Raw genomic sequence first — 21,507 nt, 5'->3', positions numbered from 1 at the left:
GAGTACAGAGGAGATTGACAAGAATGTTGCCAGGGCTTGAACGTTGCAGCTATGAGGAAAGATTGGTTCGGCTCAGGTTGATTTCCTTAGAACAGAGGTGGCTGCAGGGTGGTTTAATTGAGGTGTACAAAATTATGAGGGGTCTCAATAGTGGAGAGATCAATTACCAGGGGGCACAGATTTAAGGTGATTGGTAGAAAGATTAGAGGGGTCATGAGGAAAAGCTTTTTCATCCAGGGGGTGGTGGGTGTCTAGAATTCACTGCCCAGATCGGTGGTGGAGGCAAAAACCCTCAACTCTTTTTGGGGGGAAAAAAAAAGGTACCTGGACCTGCACCTGAAGTGCTGTGTCCTGCAAGGCTACGGAGCAGGTGCTGGAAGATGGGATTAGATTGGGCGGCTAGTTTTTTGTTGGCTGACTCCGACATGATGGGCTGAATGACCTCCTTCTGTGCCATAACTTTTCTATGATTCTATGATTTTTCTCTTTGCTTCCTTTTTGTCTAGTAAGGCAATTGCATTGTGGCTTTTATCTAATCCTGGGCAAAAACACAAGAGATCCACCAGCAATAACATTTACAATTATACAGCATCTTATATTGAAACAACTTGGAGTACTTCACACAATTAATTATTTTGAAGTGCGATGTCTACGATATTGGCAAAGTTATGCCAAAATTGCACAAAATCGATAAGAAATTTACTTCTTGTTGCAGAAGCTTTGATAGAATTTCTAAAGGAAGTAGCATCTGCTGCCCCCAGCGTCCCTTTCTACTATTACCATATTCCTGAATTAACTGGAGTATCTTGTAAGTATGAAAGTGTGTAGCAGAGATTCTGAAAATCACAAGGACTCTCTCAAATCTAACCTAACTTTCACTTATTGCAGTTAACATTGTGGATTTACTAGATGGGATCGAGGAAAGGATCCCAACATTCCAAGGGTTAAAGTTCACCAGCAGTGACTTGTTGGACTATGGTCAGTGTGTTCACAAGTACAAGGATAGGTTTGATTTGCTGTTTGGGAAAGATGAGGTATGAAAGTTTCGCTAATTTATAATTAACATCTCATTCTTTAATTTGGTCAATTAGCAAGTATTGAGTAGTGATGGGGCTTGGGTACATAAATTGAGAAACTTAAGGAACATGAAGTCTTTGGAAAGGAGGTAACAAAGGACATCCATACCATTAAAAAGAGAACAGATTAAGGGGAACCATATTTGTATCAAACTCCATTCCACATTACATACTGAAGAGATCACTATATGAGCTTATGGCTTGGAGTGTGTATATTGGTTGTGAGCAGCAAGAACAAGATCTGTTGAGATCAAATTTTTCTAGATGTGTATGTATTCCAGTGTTTGGCATCAGCTTGGCACACCTGTCTGGATGGAAAGATTGAGATGAATCTTTCCCCCCCAACCATCACGTAAGATCATATATTTTCTCTGCCTGAACTTTGCAAAGTTCCAAGTGCGTGTGATACTGTGGTAGGAGAGGATAATAAAACATCCTAGTTTGATTATAGCTGTATTTGTTCTTGGGTTGTACTCGCGATAAGGATGTAGGTGTCCTTTTTCTTTTGTTATCTGCTTTCTGAAGTCTTCCTGTTCCTTAAGTTTCTTCATGTGCTGTGTACTACTACTGCCCTACTACTGCAGCAATAAATACTGTCATTTGATTGTCCTCTATACTCGCTGTTTTGTTACTTTTAGACTAGATAGAAATACACTGTAGATAAACCGAACGACCTAAATGTTCAAATAATTCCCTAAGAGTATCCATAAAGGTAAATCAAGCTACATGAAAGGCCAACAACATTTTGGCTTTATAATTAGGGACATTGAATACTTGAGTAAACAAGCAAATTTGCTCATATTGGTTAGGCTACAGTTTGAGTACTGTGTATTTTAAGCACCCAAGTAAAGAAAAACATTGAACCCATGGAGAGCATACTATACACATTTAGCAGGGTGATATCAGAGATGGGGAACTAGTTATGACCAGATTAAGTTTGAGCCCACAATTGTACAAATTTGTTGCTGACCATTGGAAGATATAGTGTTTTTCTGCTTTGTTACCTTTTTAAGATTATTTTATGGTTGTTTTCCCTAAAATATTCCTACTTGTTATTGGATTTTGCAAGATTATAAAAGTCTTGTATTAACTGCCAATCAGTTTGCCTTCCAGTTATGTAGAAAAAGTGTCCAAGCTTTTTGGGTTTGGGCTGCTTTGAGTACCATGAAGCCTTCAGATACAAATTTCAACTTTCTATGTTCTTATTAACTTGGGTTGCTAATATTAATAGACTTTGGTGTTCTGATTTTGGTTTTTATCCATCAATAAGAACAGCCCCTTCAAACCTCTAGGCCCATAAATTCAAACAGGAAAAATCAGCAAGTCAGAGTACAAGTATAAATATAACTGGGCTGCCAAGATTTTGTGGACCTCTTTGGCTGCAGTTTGGACGCTCCTGTTTGCTTATAAGCCAGTTCTAAACTAAACTTTTGTTCTGCAGCTACTCTTGTCTGCAATGATATTGGGAGCAAGTGGAGCTGTTGGCAGGTAAATCTTCAATATATTTTCTCAAATATTAAGTTTATGAAATTTCAATAATTGTTTGCTTAGCATCTTTGACAGGGCCATTTCTTGGGGCTAAGTTTTGTTTTATTACAGAAGATTCTGGGAATTAAATAAGTTACTGCAGTTCCATCCATTTTGTCATTTAAAAAAACCACAAACCCTTGCCTTTGATAAATAAAAGGAGCATCTTAGGGTTTTGTTTTTTCATTGCTGTCATCAAGATGCATTATATATTATGACTATGTTTTGTTCCTCATGTGTTGCCACCTTTTTAGCATACACCGTCATCTTAATGTCTGGGTCAGTTTGCTTCTGTTACATTTCCCCCTTGGAATGCAAAGTTGGAGAACCTGTTTTTCCTGGTATGATGAATATAAAACATTTTTGTTTCTAATAGAATATTTTTGAGCTGTGAATGTAATTCAGTTCTAAAGCATCAACTGGTGGGCACTTTTGCTTTTTTAAATTGTGGGGTAATTTTTTGAGCATCCTCTTCAAATGTGGAAAAATTGCAACTGACAAGTGTGGCAGAGGAGTTGGAGCTACAACGTTATGGTCTGAATTTTCCAGCCTGCACTCGGCAGCACTAGAGCTTCACATGTATTTGTGTATTTCATGTGTGTTGCTTCCAGGTAAAGGAATATGGCCTCTGTGTTGTCTGTGTTTGTTGCCTGTGTTGCTGGTTCTCTGAGCTCTTCTGGTTTACTGTCTGTTTTATTTTCTGCTTCTGTTCCTGTATTTTTGCTTCCATGTCTCTCTTTGATGCCTTTCTGCTTGTTGCATTTTGATTTGCTGCTTGTAACTTTCTAGTACTGGTGTCATTTTTTTGGCCTGCCCTTGTTTCCTTTTTGTTTTGTGGGGTGAGGTTTTTTTTTGTTCATGAATGGCTGGCAGATGGGAGTGAGATTAGGACTATACTTTCATACCACAACTTGAAGACGGGTACTGAATTGAGACTGGAGGCTTTGTCCCTGATTTGTTTATGGGGAGGCCAAAAATGCCAGCAAAGTGGGGCCTTTTTATAAATTTTTTTATCAGCCAGCCAAATTGATGATCAGGCTCATGGCCAGGTGGGAAAACGTGTAGCAGAAGGCTGTAGCCATGGGAACACTCCCTGGCAATTCGTAGGTGGATGGGGAAATGGCCATTGGAACTGAAGGGGAAGATCCGACATCATAGGTTGGAGGGGTGGCAGACGGTGCGGGAGTCAATGATCAGGTGGGGGTTGCGCTGAAGGCTGGGGGGCCAGATGGAGAACTCTTGTTCTTCCCAATGCTGGGAAATACACTTGTGAAGCTGGCAGCCCTGCCTCCCTTTCACTGTTGGGTTTTCCAACCCTTGGGAAGCCTGCGCAACAGCAGTGAATTTTAAATCAGGCCCCCAATTGGACTGTGGGAGCCTGATTTTAAATCTTACTGAAGTCTCTCAACAATGGACTCGTGACATGAATATCCGCTGTTGCTGGTGTTTTTTAAAAAAAGCAGCAGTTTAGGGTCATGTTTCAAACATTTGACAGAATTTGACCAAAGCCTTGGATGACATAGTTCTCAGGACAGAGATAAGCACTACCCTGTTGGTAAGTTTGTCCAATGTCAGGAATGAAATGTGGTGTTTGCTAATTTCTGTGGTCATGTTTCTACTTTGCTATATTTGAAGTTTGTCATAAATAAAAACTTTTTAATGCAAGCATATATGTGTAGTTGTGTCTGCTTCAACAGGCCTAAACACTCTCATTCAGAGACACAATATATCACTTGGCCAACAGTTACACAAGCAAGTCAAAAGATTAAGATATCGCAACATGTCTCTGTTACCTTCTCTGTATTGCTATTTTTTTCTTTTTTTCTGTTGTCTATCTCCTTCTCCCCCCACCCCCCCCCCCCCATGTGATTTCAAAATAATTGAGAAAAAAAGATAAATTCAGTTTTGTTGCAATCATTTTGAAATAGTGACCTTGGTCATAGGCCTTTACTCAGTGCTATTTTTCAATGGTATGTTCTTCTGAGAGTTGGCAGCCTCTTTTTAAAAACTGTTCCTCAGCTTCTGTGAGTTTATAGACTGCCATGTATGCTTCTGGTTACTAGATTGCAATGGCTGAGCTTAAGTCTAAGGCACAGTGTTGGTCTTTTCTTTGCCATTTTCACACTATTCTTGTGATAGGACAGTAGACATTAATGAACATGAAATAAAAACAAGAAATGCTGGAACCACTCCAGTTTGGCAGCATCTGTGGAAAGTGAAGCAGAGTGAGCATTAATGAACATGAATTTCTCCAGATAATCACAATGCTAAAATAGATTTTTTTTTAAAAAGTGCTGTAGATGCTTGAAATCTGAAAACAGAAATAGGAACTATGGAAACAGTCAGCAGGCCAGGCAGCATTTGTGGAGAATCCGTCACAGCCAGTTCACATTTTGAGTTGGGAAACATGCCAGAAATGTGAACTGGCTGTGACTGACTTCCGTTTCTGTAAAAATGCTGTTTGACCCGACTATTTCAAAAATTTTCCTGAAATGAGATCCTGAAATGTTGCACCTGGCTGTAGCCTGATGAACTATTAACTGTGGAAGGTGATTTGAAACTAAAATTCTATCGAATTTGAGATTTAAATACATAACTGGTACCTAGAAGGGAGTCTAGTACTTGCCCATGAGATGGGATCTATTATTGGCTAATTTCAGGATAGTTTTTAAATGTTTGGTTCAAAACAACAAGGAAGGTAAACCTTAAATGTTTTTCCAACTATTTACTGAAAAGTTTATTATAAGACTTAATTCTTAAAGGTAATACTAATTGTGCAATATTCTTGCTATACACTATATGGTATGTTGTTCTCCTTCAGTACATACAATTACCTTGGGAATTTATGTAATAAGATGCTGACTGTTACTAAGAGTGGAGACTACAACTTGGCCAGGGAACACCAGGTAAACTAATTTTCCAGCTTTCCTTTTTATTCATAGTTTTACTTTTACCAGTACAAAAATCAGTAATCGTATACCACTTGCAAAATCTTGAAAATAGAAAATTAAGACTTTTTAAAAAATTTATATCATGATGAGGTTTCAGATCTGTTTTAAGGTGGAGTTATAAATATTCTCTGCAATTTAAGAGTTCCTGTTTAAAAATCATTTTGGTGATTTGGTGAGAAGCTGTAAGCAGGATAATTTAAAATCTTTCCCACATATTTTGTAGCTTTAATTCAAATTGTCTTGTCTTGTGTATAAGTCAGGCCATTTATAAAATGGACCTTCTTTCCAGTCCCAAAACACCTCCAAGATATAGGGTTATTCCTTGTCTCCAATTTTGCTCCACCATTGGTGGCTGGTCTTTTGCCACTGTATTCCTATCCTTTGGAATCCCTTTCCAGATGTGCCGCCTTCTACCGCCCATGATTTCAAAACCTCTTCAAAAAGCTATTCTCCGTTTTCTTTTATTTGGCATTTGTTCCTCCTAAAGTCCTTTGTGATGCCCCCGCCACCCCCGTAAGTGAGGAGATTGTTGGTATCATATTTGACTCCAAGATGAGCTTCTGACCACATATGCACATCACCATTAAGACAGCCTATTTCTGCTGCCATAATGTCACCCAACTTCACCATGCTTCAGCTCGTGTTGCTGAAACCCTCATTCATGCTTCTAGAATTGATTATTCCAACGCACACCTGGCTAGCCTCCCAAATTCTACCCTCCGTAAACTTGAGATCATCCCAAATTCTACCCATCTCCTTGCTCACACGAAGTCCCATTCACCAATCTCCCTTGTGCTCACTGCCCTATGTTGGCTCCCGGCCAAGCGACACCTCAATTTTTAAAATTTTTATCCTCCTCCTTGTTTTCAAATCTCTCCATTGCCTCGCCACTTCCTATCTCTGTAATCTCCTCCAGCCTGCAACCCTGCGAGATATCTGTGCTCATCTAATTCGGGCCTCTTGACCATCTCCAATTTTAATTACTCTACCATTAATGGCTGTGCCTTCAGCTGCCTCGGCCCTAAGCTCTGGAATTCCTCCTGAAACCTCTCTACCTCTTTTTTAAGTTACTCCTTAAAACCTACCTTTTTGACCAAGCTTTTGGCATCTGCCCTCGTATTGCCTTATGTGGCTTGTTGCTTACTTTTGCTTTATAACATTCCTGTGAACAGCCATGGGCTGTTCGAATATGTGGAAGGTGCTGTATAAATTATTGGTAACTATAGAAATGCAAATTGTTGCAAGAAATGCAGATGGGGAGGGGCCAAATCAGCTGGACATCACCTCTGATTACTATCTAGTGCCCCCTGAGGTAAAAGCTGGAATTTAGTGTTTGGTAGTAGACCCCATCCACCGGCCAAAAAGTCGGGTATGAGCCCATCTGTGCCAGCCTGGGAGCCACGCCAGGATTTTTCATTCCCTCGGCCCTTAATTGGCCTTGGGTGGAAGTCTGGCCAATCAGCAGGCTGGCAGCTTAGTCCCAGCAGCGCCACCGGGAGCAGTGGCCACTGCTGGCATTGCACCCAGCTTCAGCAGGAAGAGGAAGGCTGGCCCCGGAAAGAAGGTAAATGTTCCCCGTGAGGCTCCAAAAAATCAGCCAGGCTCGGCAAAGCATGGGGTGGGGAGGGGTAGGGGATGAATGTTGTACATTGGTGTGGTTGGATCTTCGAGGGCAGCCCTCCATGGGCCACAAGTTTTACTCGGGACTTTTGCTGCCCATCCCCCGTGGGTAACATACTTGCGACGGTGGGAGGAGGCCCTTAAGTGGCAATTAATTGGGAGCGGCACTCCTGCCTCCAATCAATTTTTCAGCCACCAGCCCACTCATTGGGAGGCTGTAAAATTCCATTCCAAGTGTGGGTCTCTGAATAATGAATGAGATCACAATTGGTTTCCGCTTTGAAGCACCCAGGATCAAATAGTCTGACCACAATCTTTATTTATTTAGAGATATAGCACTGAAGCAGGTCCTTCAGCCCACCGAGTCGGTGCCGACCAACAACCACCCATTTATACTAATCCTACATCAATCCCATATTCCCTACCACATCCCCACCATTCTCCTACCACCTACCGACACTACGAACAATTTACAATGGCCAATTTACCTATCAACCTGCAAGTCTTTGGCTGTGGGAGGAAACCGGGGCACCCGGCAGAAACCCACGCAGTCACAGGGAGAACTTGCAAACTCCGCACAGGCAGTACCCAGAACTGAACCCGGGTCGCTGGAGCTGTGAGGCTGCGGTGCTAACCGCTGCGCCACTGTGCCGACCTTTGTTTGAGATCACACGTGGAAAATGCTGACTTGAACGAGGTTTCCGCATGGGTGAGACTGGAGGGAAGGGGAGGCTTTTGAATGGATGCAGTAGAATGTTTAAAGCTACCCAGGAATATTTTGGTTTTGTTGGTTTTATTTTCTTCTTTCCCTTCCATACACCTGTACCTAGAACAGCAATATCAGGTATACGTTAATCATTTTCTTTAATATGTTGTCTTTTACAGGCTGTAGTCCAAGAATTTGTTGGTTATGTGAATCGAATTGGTGAGTAGATTGGGACTGTTAAAGATTCTGTACTTTTTTTTTCAGACATAGGATGTGGCTGTTGCTGGCAAGGCTAGCATAATTGCTCAACCCTAATTGCCCTTGCGAAAGTGGTGGTGAGCCACCACCTTAAACTGCTGCAGTCATTGTGGTGAAGGTACTCCCATAATGTTATAGGGAGTTCTAGGATTTTGACCCAGCAACACTGAAGGAATGTCGATACATTTCCAAGTCAAGATGCTGTGGAACTTGGAGGTGGCAGTGTTGCCATGTGCCTGCTGCCATTCTTCTTGGTGGAAGAGGTTGCATGCTTGGGAGGTGCTGTTGACGAAACCTTGGCAAGTAGATAGTAAACAATGTAGCCACAGTGTACTGGTGAGTGGAGGGAGTGAATGTTTAGGGTAGTGGCTGGGATGCTAATCAAGTGGCTTGCATTGTCCTAGGTAGTATCGAGCTTCTTGAGTGTTCGAGCTGCAGCCATCCAGGCAACTGGAGAGCATTCTATCGCACTCCTGACTTGTGCCTTGTAAATGGTGGAAAGGAGTTTGCGAGTCAGGAGATGGATAACTTGCTGCAGAATACTCAGCCTCTGACCTGCTTTTGTATTCACATCATTTATGTGGCTGGTTTAATTAAATTTCTGGTCAATGGTGATCCCCAGGATGTTGGTTGGGAATTCAACGATGGGTAATGCCATTGAATGTCTGTGGGGGTTGTTGGGGGGTGGGGGGTGGGGGGTGGTGAATGGTTAGATTCTCCCTTGTTGGAGATGTTCATTGCCTGGCACTTAAAACAATAGAAAAATTAAGGTACAGAAGGAGGTGCCAGCTGAAAAAAAAACTAGCTGCCCAATCTAACCTCACCTTCCAGCACCTGGTCTGTAGCTTTGCATGTTACAGCACTTCCAGTACATGTCCAGGTACCTTTTTTTTTTTAAAAAGAGTTTAGGGTTTCTGCCTCCACCACTGTTCCTCAGTGAATTCCAGACATCCACCAACCTCTGGGTGAAAAAGCTTTTCCTCATGTCCTCTCTCATCCTTCTGCCAATCACTTTAAATCTGTGCCCCCAGTAATTGGCCTCTCTGCTAGGGGCAACAGGTCCTTTTCTGTGCACTCTATTGAGGCCCCTCATAATTTTGTACACCTCAATTAAGTCACTCCTCAGCCTCCTCTGTTCTAAGGAAAACATCCTGAGCCGAACCAATCTTTCCTCCTAGCTGCCACTTTCAAGCCCGAGTAACATTCTTGTAAATCTCCTCTGTACTCTCTCCAGAGCAATTATGTCCTTCCTGTAATGTGGTGACCAGAACTGTACACAATACTCCAGCTGTGGCCTAACCAGCGTGCTATACAGTTCCAGCATTACATCCCTGCTTTTTGTATTCTATACCTCGGCCAATAAAGGAAAGCATTCCATATGCCTTCATCACCGTATCTACCTGCCCTGAAACATTCAGGGACCAGTGGACGTACACTCTAAGGTTTCTCAATATCCTTCTGTTTATTGTGTATTCCCTTGCTTTGTCCTCCCCAAATGCATTATCTCGCACTTCTCTGGATTGAATTCCATTTGCCACTTTTCCGTCCACTCAACCAAACCATTGATATCATTCTGGAGTCTACGGCTGTCCTCTTCACTAGCGACTCTGTGACCAATTTTTGTGTCATCAGCAAACTTCCAAATCATTAATATATATACCACAAACAGCAAGGGACCCAACACTCAACCCTGTGGAATGCCACTGGAAACCGCTTTCCATTTACAGAAACATCCGTCGCCTACTATCCTGCACTAACTCTGAAGAAGGGAGTTTGGTATGTGAGTGAAATTTAAGGGTTAATCTCTCCAGGCTAGCTTTTGTTTTACTTGCGTCTAGCAATTAACTGAAATTCCTGTTTCAGTAAGAGGTAAGTTAGGTTTCTTGCAGTTTTAAACTGGGGTCTACTAACAATCTGGGAATAGTTGTAACTAGTTAATTAGGAAGCTAGCTTAAACTGGTTTCTGAGCTCTAGCAGAGATATCAGCATTGTTTTCAGAGTATAAATTCAGGGGACTGTCAGTGCTGCTTGTCTGCATTGAGTGCTGCTGAATGGCAAAGTGTTAAGGGAGTTTGGTAAGGAGGGGAACTATAAATTAAGAAAATAAATGAGTGCACAGACTGTAAAGTGGGAATTGGTGCATGAGGGAGGGGCTCCTTTCTTTTCTTTCTCGCCCCCGCGCTCTGTCGCTCTCTTCCTGTAATTTATTGAGGTCAATAGTTATTCGCCTTGGACAGCTCTGAGACCATGTGACTGACAATAACAAAATCACCTGGGGCTTCCTTTGTTTCCAGTTGTTAAAAATTGCAGCTCATTTCTGCATTTTACAGCCCCCGGCTACAATCTGAGAGTATGGGAGAATAAAACCCATTGTCCTTTTTGGTGTTACAATTTTGCCCCCTGTTTTCAAAAGGGGTTTTGATCTGGTTCCTTGTTCTCATGGTAGCCAAGACTGCTGGCTTGTCTCTGGATAGATTTTGTATGAGGTTGCATGTTTGCTCCAAATGTTCATTTTTCGCTGCATTAAAATCCGTTTTAAAAATATTTTAAAAATATATCCTGACAACGCAGAGCGATCACCAACATCATTAAAGCGCCTGAACATCTGCCGGCTTGCCAGTATAAATCTGTGTTCACGCCGACATCACCACACAATGACATCAGACGTAATGGCCGCGATCACTGCCTCCATTTCCATTCCCCCTCTGCACCCTGCTCTCTCCTGCCATCCCTACCCCAATTGCTACTTTCAGTTTCCCAGTGCCTCCCGCTCCCAACTATGCGCCACTTGCTTTCTGCCTCACTGCCTCACCACTTCATCCTAGGCCACACACTCTGCGCCACCTGGAGAAGCAGTGGGAGGGTGGGCAGGGAGCAAGCGGCCGAGGGATGACTGGATGACACAGGGAGTGAACAGATGGGAGCAGTGAAGAGAAGCGGCGTACTGTTGGGGGTGGGATGGAGGTGATCGCAGCCATTGAGGGGGTTTCTGTTTAATCAATTTTTTTGTCAAATTGAGCCACGCCATCTTTATTATTGGCAGCTGCCTGAGACTTCGCAGACAGTGACATTTCAGTCAATGAGGCTGCATTTGAGCACTTGCCAAAACTGCACCGCCTTGTGGTTGCCTTGTCAGCAAACTCAGCCTAAAACATGACCATAATGCAAATACATAATCCGGCACAGTGGCGCAGTGGTTAGCACTGCAGCCTCACAGCTCCAGGGACCCGGGTTCGATTCTGGGTACTGCCTGTGCGGAGTTTGCAAGTTCTCCCTGTGTCTGCGTGGGTTTTCTCCGGGTGCTCCGGTTTCCTCCCACAAGCCAAAAGACTTGCAGGTTGGTAGGTAAATTGGCCATTATAAATTGTCACTAGTATAGGTAGGTGGTAGGGAAATACAGGGACAGGTGGGGATGTTTGGTAGGAATATGGGATTAGTGTAGGATTAGTATAAATGGGTGGTTGATGGTCGGCACAGACTCAGTGGGCCGAAGGGCTTGTTTCAGTGCTGTATCTCTAATCTAATCTAATCCAGCGTTCATAACACTCCTAAACTAAAATTCTTCAATCTTGGCAAAATCCTCTCAAATCTCCTCTGTACCCTATCTAGTGTAACCACATCTTTCCTGTAGTGTGATGACCTGAACTGCATACAGTACTCCAGTGTGGCTTAACTCGTGTTTTTATACCATTCCAGCATAACCTTGCAGTTCTTATAGCCTATGCCATGCCTAAAAAAGGCAAGAATCCCATATGCCTTCTTGACCACCTTTATCTACCTGTCTGTTCATCTCAATCCCTAGACATTACTGCAGGTGTTCCTCAGGGTAATGTCAGATACAGCACGAAACAGGCCCTTCGGCCCAACGAGTCCATGCCAACCATCAACCACCCATTTATACTAATCCTACATTAATCTCATTTTCCCTCTCTCATCCCCACCTTCAGTCAATTCTCCTACCACCTACCTACACTAGGGGCAATTTACAATGGCCAATTTACCTATCACCTGCAAGTCTTCGGCTGTGGGAGGAAACCGGGGCACCCGGCAGAAACCCACGCAGTCACAGGGAGAACTTGCAAACTCCGCACAGGCAGTACCCAGAACTGAACCCGGGTCGCTGGAGCTGTGAGGCTGCGGTGCTAACCGCTGCGCCACTGTGCCATCCAACTGACGAGCTCAAACAATGAGTAGAAATTCAGTGGGGAATCATAGGGTAAGATACATGTGGGAGGAAAACGGAGCATCTGGAGGAAACCCACGTTGTCACAGGGAGAACTTGCAAACTCCACACGGGCAGGACCCAGAACCGACTCCGGATCGCTGGAGCTGTGAGGCTGGGGTGCTTGCCGCTGTGTCCTCAAGCCAACCATCTTTAACTGCTTCTTCAGTGACCTTCCTTCCATCATAAGGTCTGAAGTGGGGATGTTTGATTTGTACAATGTTCAGCACTATTCGTGACTCCTCAGATGTTGGTGCAGTCCATGTCCAGATGCAGCAAGACCTGGACAACATCCATGCTTGGGTTGATGTGTGGCACGAATATTACTTGCCATTTAAGAGAGAATCTAATCATCTTCCCTTGACATTCAATGTTATTACCATCGCTGAATACCCCACTATCAACCTCCTGGGGGTTACCATTGACCAGAAACCAAACTGCAGTAGCCATATAAATACCATAGCTGCAAGAACAGGTCAGAGGTTAAGAATTTTGCAGCGAGTAACTCTCCTCCTGACTCCCTCCGCCCAAAGCCTGTCCATCTACAAGGCACAAGTCGGGAGTGTGATGGAATACTCTGCACTTGCTTGAATGGGTACAGCTCCAACAACACAAGTTCAACACCATTCATGACAAAGCAACCCACTTGACTGGCACCCCATCCTCCACCTTCAACATTCATTCCCTTCACTCACTGACGCATAGTGGCAGCAGTGTGTACCATCCACAAGATGCACTGCAACAACTCAGCAAGGCTCCTTCAACAGCACTTTCCAAACCCGCAACCTCTACCACCTAGAAGGACAAGGGCAGCAGATACATGGGAATACCACCATCTGCAAGTTCCCCTCCAAGCCACACACCATCTTGACTTGGAACGATATCGCTGTTCCTTCCTGGAACTCCCTTCCTAACAGCACTGTTGGTGTACCTACGCCAGATGGACTGCAGTGGTTCAAGAAGGCACCTCACTACCACCTTCTCGAGGGCAATTAGGGATGGGTAATTTTCTTTTCCCAAAAAATATACTTTATTCATAAAAATCTGTTTTAAAAAATATACATTACAAAACAGTTCAAAACAGCACCAAGTTGACATTCCAAAAAGTGCAAAAGAAGTCTGTTTTCTTCAATACAGGAGTGACTTGCCTCACAACCCTTCCATTCCATTTTGTATGCTATGTACATTTTGCAACAAACCCATATTTGGTGTGTACAGCCCAAGTGGCTTTCCATGTGTCAAGCCCCTTAGTTCACTATGGCAGGAGAATCTTACACAGTGGTCTTTCCCCATTGAGCCTTTGCAGCAGCTGCCCCAAGCTTTAGTGTGTCCCTCGGCACACAGTCCTGGACCTTGGAATGTGCCAGTCTGCAACACTCTTATCTTGAACAACTCCTTGCACTAGAAGACCAGCAAGTTTCGGGTAGACCAAAGAGTGTCTTTCACTGAATTGATGGTCTTCCAGCAGCAGTTGATGTTTATCTCGGTGTGCGTCCCTGCGGACAGCCCGTAGAGCACAGACTCCTGTATTACAGAGCTGCTTGGGATGAACCTCGACAAAAACCACTGCATCTCTTTCCACACCTGTTTTGCCAAGACACATTCCAGAAGGAGGTGGGCAACTGTCTCTTCCCCATCACAGCCACCTCGAGGGCAGCATACGGAGGGGGTGAAGTTCTGGGCCTGCAGAAAGGATCTGATGGGGAGAGCTCTTCTCACCACCAGCCAAGCTACGTCTTGGTGCTTGTTTGAAAGTTCTGGTGATGCGTTCTGCCAAATGACCTTGGCAGTTTGCTCGGGGAACCATCCGACGTGATCCACCATCTCCTTATCCCGTAGGGCTTTGAGGACATTCCCTGCAGACCACTGCCTGATGAATTGGTGGTCAAAGGTGTTTTTCCACAGAAACCTTTCCACGAAGGATAGGTGGTAGGGCACGGTCCAACTGGATGGAGCATTGCACGGCAATGTGACCAGACCCATCCTTCACAACACCGGGGACAGATAGAACCTCAGCACGTAGTGATATTTGGTGTTTGTGTACTGGGACTCTACGCACAGCTTGATGCAGCCACACACAAAGGTGGTCATCAGGATGAGGGCGACATTGGGTACATTTTTCCTGCCCTTATCCAGAGGTTTGAACATTGTGTTCCTCCAAACCCAATCCATTTTGCATCTCCAGATGAAGCGGAAAATGGCTCGGGTGCCCGCCACGGCGCAGGAGTGGGGTATGGGCCAGACCTGCGCCACATACTGCAACAACGTGAGTGCCTCGCATCTGATGACCAGGTTCTTACCCACAATGGTGAGGGAACGCTGTTCCCACCTGCTCCGTTTATGGTGTACCCTGGCTACTCTCTCCTTCCAGGTTTTGGCGCACGCTGCAGCCCTTCCGAACCATATCCCCAGCACCTTCAGTTAGTCTGACCTGACGGTGAAGGGGACAAAGGATCAGTCGGCCCAGTTCCCAGAGAACATGGCATCACTCTTGCCGTGGTTAACTTTGGCTCCCGAGGCCAGTTCGAACGGGTCGCAGATGCTTATCAGTCCGCAAGCGGACAGCGGATCCGAGCAGAAGACGGCAACGTCGTCAATGTACAAGGAGGCTTTTACCTGAGTGCCTCCACTGCCTGGGATTGCTACCCCTCTTATGCCCATATCCTTCCTAATGGACTCAGCAAAAGGTTGGTACAGCAAACAAACAAGACCGGGGAGAGAGGACAGCCCTGTCTGACTCCAGGTTGGATCGGGAAACTTTCTGATTCCCACCCATTGATTGAGACTGCGCTACTGATGTTTGTATAGAGCGGTTTGATCCAATTGCAGATTCCTCCCCAAACCCCATTTTGGAGAGCACCTCCATCATGTATGTGTGCGATATCCTGTCAAAAGCCTTCTGGTCCAAGCTGATGAGGCAGGTGTCCAGCCCCTGTCCTGTACATAGTCTCGCGCTACTCAGGGACACAATCATCTATCAGAGATTTTCCTGCTGGGTACAGTACAGGTCTGGTCAGGGTGAATCACCAACTCCAGAGCAGACTTGACCCAACTGGCGATGACTGACTCTGGATAGCAGTGAGATGGGCCACCAATTTCTGATTTCCACCCGCTCCCTCTTTCGCTTGTAGATGAGGTGATGATGCCTTTCCTCATGGATTCTGACATGTTGCTGGCCAGAAGCATATTGTCGTATACTTCCTGCAGGTCTGGGCCGATCCAATCCCACTGAGCCGCATACAACTCAACTGGTAAGCCGTCGCTTCCGGGAGTTTTACTTGTTGCGAACGACCTGACAGCATTTGTTAACTTGTCCAGAGTTGGCGGCTTGTCCAGACTCTCCCTCATGTTGTCATCTAAGACCTCTGTGATAGATGACAGGAAGGACTGGGAGGCTGTGCTGTCCGTGGGCTTCACGTCATACAGCCCAGCATAAAAGGATTTGCTGATCCTTCGTATGTCGGACTGCAAAGACGTTACTGAGCCATCCTCTATCTTCAGGCTGCTGATAACCGAGCTCTCTGTGTACCTTTTGGAAGAAGTAACGCGAGCACATCTCATCCCATTCAACGGAGCGGACTCTGGACCGGAAGATGATCTTGGAGGCCTCCGTGGCAAAGAGCGAGGCCTGTTGGCTTGTCGCCTCTTGGAGATCCTCCTTGACCTCGACGCCCATCGACTGCAGCTGGAGCAGATTTTACATTCTTTTCTGGAGTCAGGACATTTCCCCCTCTCTCGTGCTTGCTCTTGTGCTCTGGTGGCCTGTTCCTTTTTTTTTTTTGGAGCTTTTTTTTTCTTTTGTGGTTTTTCTTTGTATCACTTGCCACTGACCAGTTTGTCCATCTGCTACCTCCTCTTCCATTGATTCTGGCTTTAGAGGAGGGGTTTGCGAGCACCTCTCTTTCTCAGGTAGACTTTCCTCGCTGTGGAGAGGGTTGCTTGTCTCCTTTCCAGCACCAGACGCATTCACCGTTCCTTCTCCCGGCCTTTCATTTGTTTATCACGAAATATAGTGTAAGCCAAGAAGCGGCGGTATGCTTTTATGAAACCTTGAGACATCAACGAGGGTACAGTGAAAATTCACTAGAATGCTGCCTCACATGAGGAAATACAAATACGATAAAAGACTGGGGTGTGGGGGGGGGGGGGTGGAAAAAGTGGGTCTTTTTTCATTAGAACAGTAAAAGTCTTTAAAATTAGGAAAGGATGGAACTGGGTAAATTGAGTAGAGATTGTCTAAATCAGCTGAGGGGTATAAAACAAGGGGCCACAGACAAAAGATTAAGTGAAAGTGATTTTAGAACGAAGGGCAAAATAAAATTTTTTTTTATTCTACAAAGTTAGGAGGCTGTGGAATTCCCATGTAAGAAGAAGCATGTCCCTGCCAGGCAGCTTGCAGAATCCTTCCAGTTGCACACCTGGAAAATTTTTCTTTTCTTCTGTCAAAATTTATATTTTACACAATTTATGAACATTCAAAGCCTGTGAACTTAATCATTCTTAATTTGACAATTCAAACAGGCAATTTGATCTTCTATTCTCCCTAACCATATCCCACTCCTGACTGCTCACCGTTCCATCCCGCCATTCTCTCCTGTACCCGTTTGCTTGCTGTTCCCTCCTGCTTGCCCAGAGAGGCGGTGGGGTGGGGGTAGCAAACAGCCGGTAGTCTGGAGCAGCGAGCTGGCAGGCGCAGGAGTGAGTGGGAAGCTGATTTGAGGTGGTGATCGCGGGAGGGAGCAGGGGGTGAGGGGGATGGAGGCAGTGACCACAGCCATTGAGGGGTGAGGCAACACTCAGACATCATTATGTGGTGACATTGCCGCGCATGGACTCATGCTGGCAAATGTTCGGATGCACTGATCAGCGATCGCTCTGCATATGCTCATGTCAGGAGACACTCCATAATTAATAGGGGAGTCTTACTTTCCTGGTCGCTCTGGGGTTCAGAAAAACTAAATGGCTATATCGCGTTGCAACGTATGCTCCTGTGATAACTAGATGCTCCTAATTGGTTTACGTGCACTACTGACAGAAGTCCAATAATACATTACAACTTGTTAAAATTCCTAACTCAGACCACTTTTTCAAGCCTTAATTTATGATCTATAAGAAAATGATGGAATAGCTCAACTTGGCTGTCAATATCTATCTGGAGGAAAAATGGTTAGTATTCCATGAGTGACCCTTCAAACTGTTGAGCAGTTCCACTGTGATATGTTGATTTATTTCTTCTTTCGTTTCAGACAGGAACTGACCTGTCCATTTTTTTTTCTATAAAGTTGTGTAAAAATGTATCCAACTATTTGGAATGAAAGAGGCTGTAAAATAATTCTTGTCCCATACAATACTGATGTTGAATTCTTTCCACAGGTTTTGGAGTGGCTGAAAACAAGGCTACAATGATACTTGTATCGGGCATTCCACTTGGACCCCCTCGGCTGCCATTGTTAAAATGCAGTGAGGAAAAGCAAGCAAAAATATTGGCCAAACTGAAAACCCTGGGAATATTGACATGAGCACTCCTAGTAATAATGGATGAAATATACACATTGATAATTCATGTTACTGTGTATTAGTTATTCAGTTTTTTTTCTTGGCTGCTATCGGTCCATACAAGATAGATTAAGGAAAAAGTAGGTCAGTAATATTTTTTGTTCCGAAGAAGGGCCACTGACCCGAAACGTTAACTCTGCTTCTCTTTCCACAGATGCTGCCAGACCTGCTGAGTGGTTCCAGCATTTCTTGTTTTTATTTCAGATTTCCAGCACCCGCAGTATTTTGCTTTTATATTTTTTGTTACAATGGGTTAAAATAACAACTTTAACCATATGCTTGGCATTTTTAGAAAACGGTAATGTTTTGTTATAACCATTGTGCCCTTTAAGCTGCACAGGTTTGTGGCTGTGCAGCAATCTGGACCATATTACACAAGGAACAAACAGACCATGTGCAGCCAATGTTCCTTTTAAGATGTGCGCATGCCCAGCCACTTATCTTAAAGGAACCTCACAGTGCAACAAACAGGCCACGCACAACAAAGAAAAAATAGAGGGAACATTGGTTATAACATCTTTATAGTGGAAGTGTGAAAGCTGAAGAATCATTCCACTTTTATAATCTTGTAACCATCGTGCCCATAGTTTAACTGAGAATGTAGTCTATCCAATCTTGTCAGATTTGGATAGAGCATTACCTCAGTTGAGTAAGAGAAAAGCAGTTGGCAAAGGAACAGGTAAGTAGACAAAAGCAAAATACTGTAGATTCTGGAAATCTGAAATAAAAATGGAAAATGCTGGAAATGGTCAACAGGTTAAGCAGCATCTATGGAGCGAGAAATAGAGCAACCTTTTCAGGTCGATGACCTTTCATCAGGACTGGAAAAATATAGGGAAGTAACAAGTTTAAATTAAAAAAAAATAAAAAATCAGAGGCTGGGAAAGTGGGCAGGTGAGGAAAGAAAAAGGAAGGTCAGGGAAAATAACTTCTGCCCCAATTTTTTTCCTTGACTTTGGACAGCAGCTGTTGGTGATTCTGCTTTTCCCACTTACACCACCTCCAGCCACATCTTTGTTCTTTATCTGACTCATGATCATTCCTTTGGCTTTGTACCATCATCCATCATGTCTGCACTAGCTCTCCAAATGAGCAATTCACCTAATGCCATTCCCTGTAGCCCTGCACATTCTTCCTTTTTCAAATACCAGTGTAATTCCCTTTTGAATGCCTTAATTGAACCTGCCTCCACCACACTCTCGGGCAGTGCATTCTAGATCCTAACCACTTGCTTAAAAACTATTCATATCTGTAACTTCTTCCAGTTCTGATGAAAAGTCATCGACCTGAAATATTTACTCAGATTCTCTCACCACAGATGCTGCCTATCCTGCTGAGTATTTTGAGCATTTTCTGTTTAGGGCAGTAGATAATACAGCAGATTTGAGCTGCATATAGCAGAGAATGGTTTAAGTCAAATAAAACAACTGGAATTAGACAGATTTTACACATAATTCTGTGATTCTTGATTAGCAGTCAGGCTAAGATTCTGTACAATATTACATCTGCTAACAGACTTTTATTTTGTCACTTGCAGAATATGAGCCAAGGACTTCGGTTGTGGGGGTGGGTGGGTAGGTAGTGGTTATTGGGGAAAGGCAGAAAAAATGGCATCTCTATTTGTACTATATTTAGGTTGATTTCACTATGTAGCTGGCTAGCCTTTGTGATAGTTTCTTTTTCCTTGCAGTCTAAAAGAAAATTGCAAATGTATAAAGTTTGTGAGAAATGTAGGAAATGCATAGCAGATCTATAAGCAATCTCATGAGAAATATGTCTTGTTATTAGATGTTGTCAGAACTGATAATACCAAGAAAAAGAGGGAAGGGGTGCATCACTGGTAAAAGACAAGAATATGAACATTGGTTTTGGCAAATACACACTCCGAGCAAGAAAAGGGACAAATAAAACCAACAACGAAAGATTATTTTTGAAATTCTTTAGGCCATACCTTCCCTCCTCTCCCCTCCCCCAATACTGAATCTATAACTGCTTGACCTTTGAGCCACCAGTAATGGTTCTCTAATTGATTTTAATGAACTGCAGGATTTGGGTTTTGTCTATTTAAAAGCCTCATCAATGTGTTGCCCCCTAGCATCCTTCCAGGTAATGAGATTAATGGATACCTATTTAAGGAAGGCTGTGTTTGCTGACAACCCAACACTAGGTGGCACTGCAGTGGCACATGCACAAATGCAGCCTCTGCCACTAAAATGTCAGTCTGTGATGTCAGACAGCTGCCAGGACTTGGGGGTGGTGGTGGAGAAGAAAGGAGAATGCACCAGTCACCACCAAGGTCTTCGGCCGCGCTCTCCCCACGTTATGCGATGTCATCTGCACGTGCGCCAACCATTCCTGGCACTGTGCAGCACATGCGCAGAGAGTAGGATCCAATCTGCGAATGTGCGCAGATTGGCGCAGTCTGACGTCAGCTGCCGGCTGTGTTGTCAATAATCACTTTGTTTAAGGAAGTCATTAACCTCTATTAGCAAACTGTTAAATTTGCAACACATCATGACCATTTTGAAATAATTCTTATAAACTGGGCATTTACTTTACGTAACATTTTGAAACCTGTATTTTAAATTTTCTAAAATTATAACTAACCATCTCACGATAACATTACTTGAGTTACATGATATATCAACAGTACTTTGTAAACACTGAACTACTGTTACTTTTTTTTCTCCACCAATTTTCTCCCTTTCCTACCACTGTTGACTACTTTGTTACATTTCCATGTGTACCCTCTTGTCCCTTTCCCAAGTGACCATGATTCATGTGACCCCGAGGTGGTCCGTTTTGGCACATTATTTGGTTATAGGATTCATAACAGCCAGTGTTCTCTCTGAGCTGTACAGGTGTGTGGCCACACAGCAATCAGAAACTCTTGTGCAGGGGACTAACAGACTGTACATAATCAGTAGTCCCTTTTAAGACGTGCGCACACAAAGGGGCAGTGCACAACATCTATAATCATCTCATAAGTAATATGTTTTGAATTATTGGATGTTGTTGAAACTGATAATACCAAGACAAAGAGGGAAGGGGAGCATCACCAGTAAAAATGAGAATATGAACATTGATTTTGGCAAATATTCACACAAAGCAAAAAGGACAAATAAAACCAACAATGAAAGAATTTTTAAAAACTTTCATGAAGGGACATTATGTCTTCACCTGATCCCTGTACTTCACATTTCCTGCAGGAATCTCAAAATAGTAATAAGTAGCAGGAACTTGATGATTTTTTTTCTCCTTTGTCTAACACAGGGCAGTGATACAAATTGTAGTATTGCTAATTGCCTTCAAAGTCATCAGCTAACTGAGTACAACCAGGGGCTTAGACTTGAAATCTTCAATCTCTACTGGACTATTTTTTAATAAACCTAGTGAGCTACTATGAAAATCCTTTGGATGTCAATTTTATAAAACTAAGACTATTGTGTACTAAAAATATCGTGCTTTCTTTATATTGATCAAATTATGGACTGAAGGAGTTATAATTTGACTTCCAATTTCCTAACCACCTGATTTACTCATGCAATTATTTTAAATAAAAAAATGCAATTTTTTTGCTTTATTTGGCAA

The 21,507-nt window shown here is 43.5% G+C and overlaps 1 protein-coding gene across 5 annotated transcripts in view; it reads left to right on the top strand.

The window, feature by feature from the left end:
- npl (N-acetylneuraminate pyruvate lyase (dihydrodipicolinate synthase)) overlaps positions 1-21,507 on the top strand; it is a 49,887-nt gene extending 28,380 nt beyond the window's left edge. For all 5 annotated transcript variants that reach the window (XM_068037403.1, XM_068037404.1, XM_068037406.1 and 2 more), the window contains 6 exons: positions 716-808; positions 889-1,034; positions 2,518-2,564; positions 5,425-5,509; positions 8,060-8,099; positions 17,734-21,507. In XM_068037403.1, the coding sequence (XP_067893504.1) occupies positions 716-808; positions 889-1,034; positions 2,518-2,564; positions 5,425-5,509; positions 8,060-8,099; positions 17,734-17,879 (557 nt within the window). In that variant the 3' untranslated portion in view covers positions 17,880-21,507. The remainder of the gene's footprint in view (positions 1-715; positions 809-888; positions 1,035-2,517; positions 2,565-5,424; positions 5,510-8,059; positions 8,100-17,733) is intronic.

Source organism: Heterodontus francisci, chromosome 8 (assembly GCF_036365525.1).
Source record: "Heterodontus francisci isolate sHetFra1 chromosome 8, sHetFra1.hap1, whole genome shotgun sequence".
NCBI classification, from domain to species: domain Eukaryota; kingdom Metazoa; phylum Chordata; class Chondrichthyes; order Heterodontiformes; family Heterodontidae; genus Heterodontus; species Heterodontus francisci.
The sequence above is the reverse complement of the archived record's forward strand: the minus strand, read 5'-3'. Positions and strand labels throughout refer to the sequence as shown.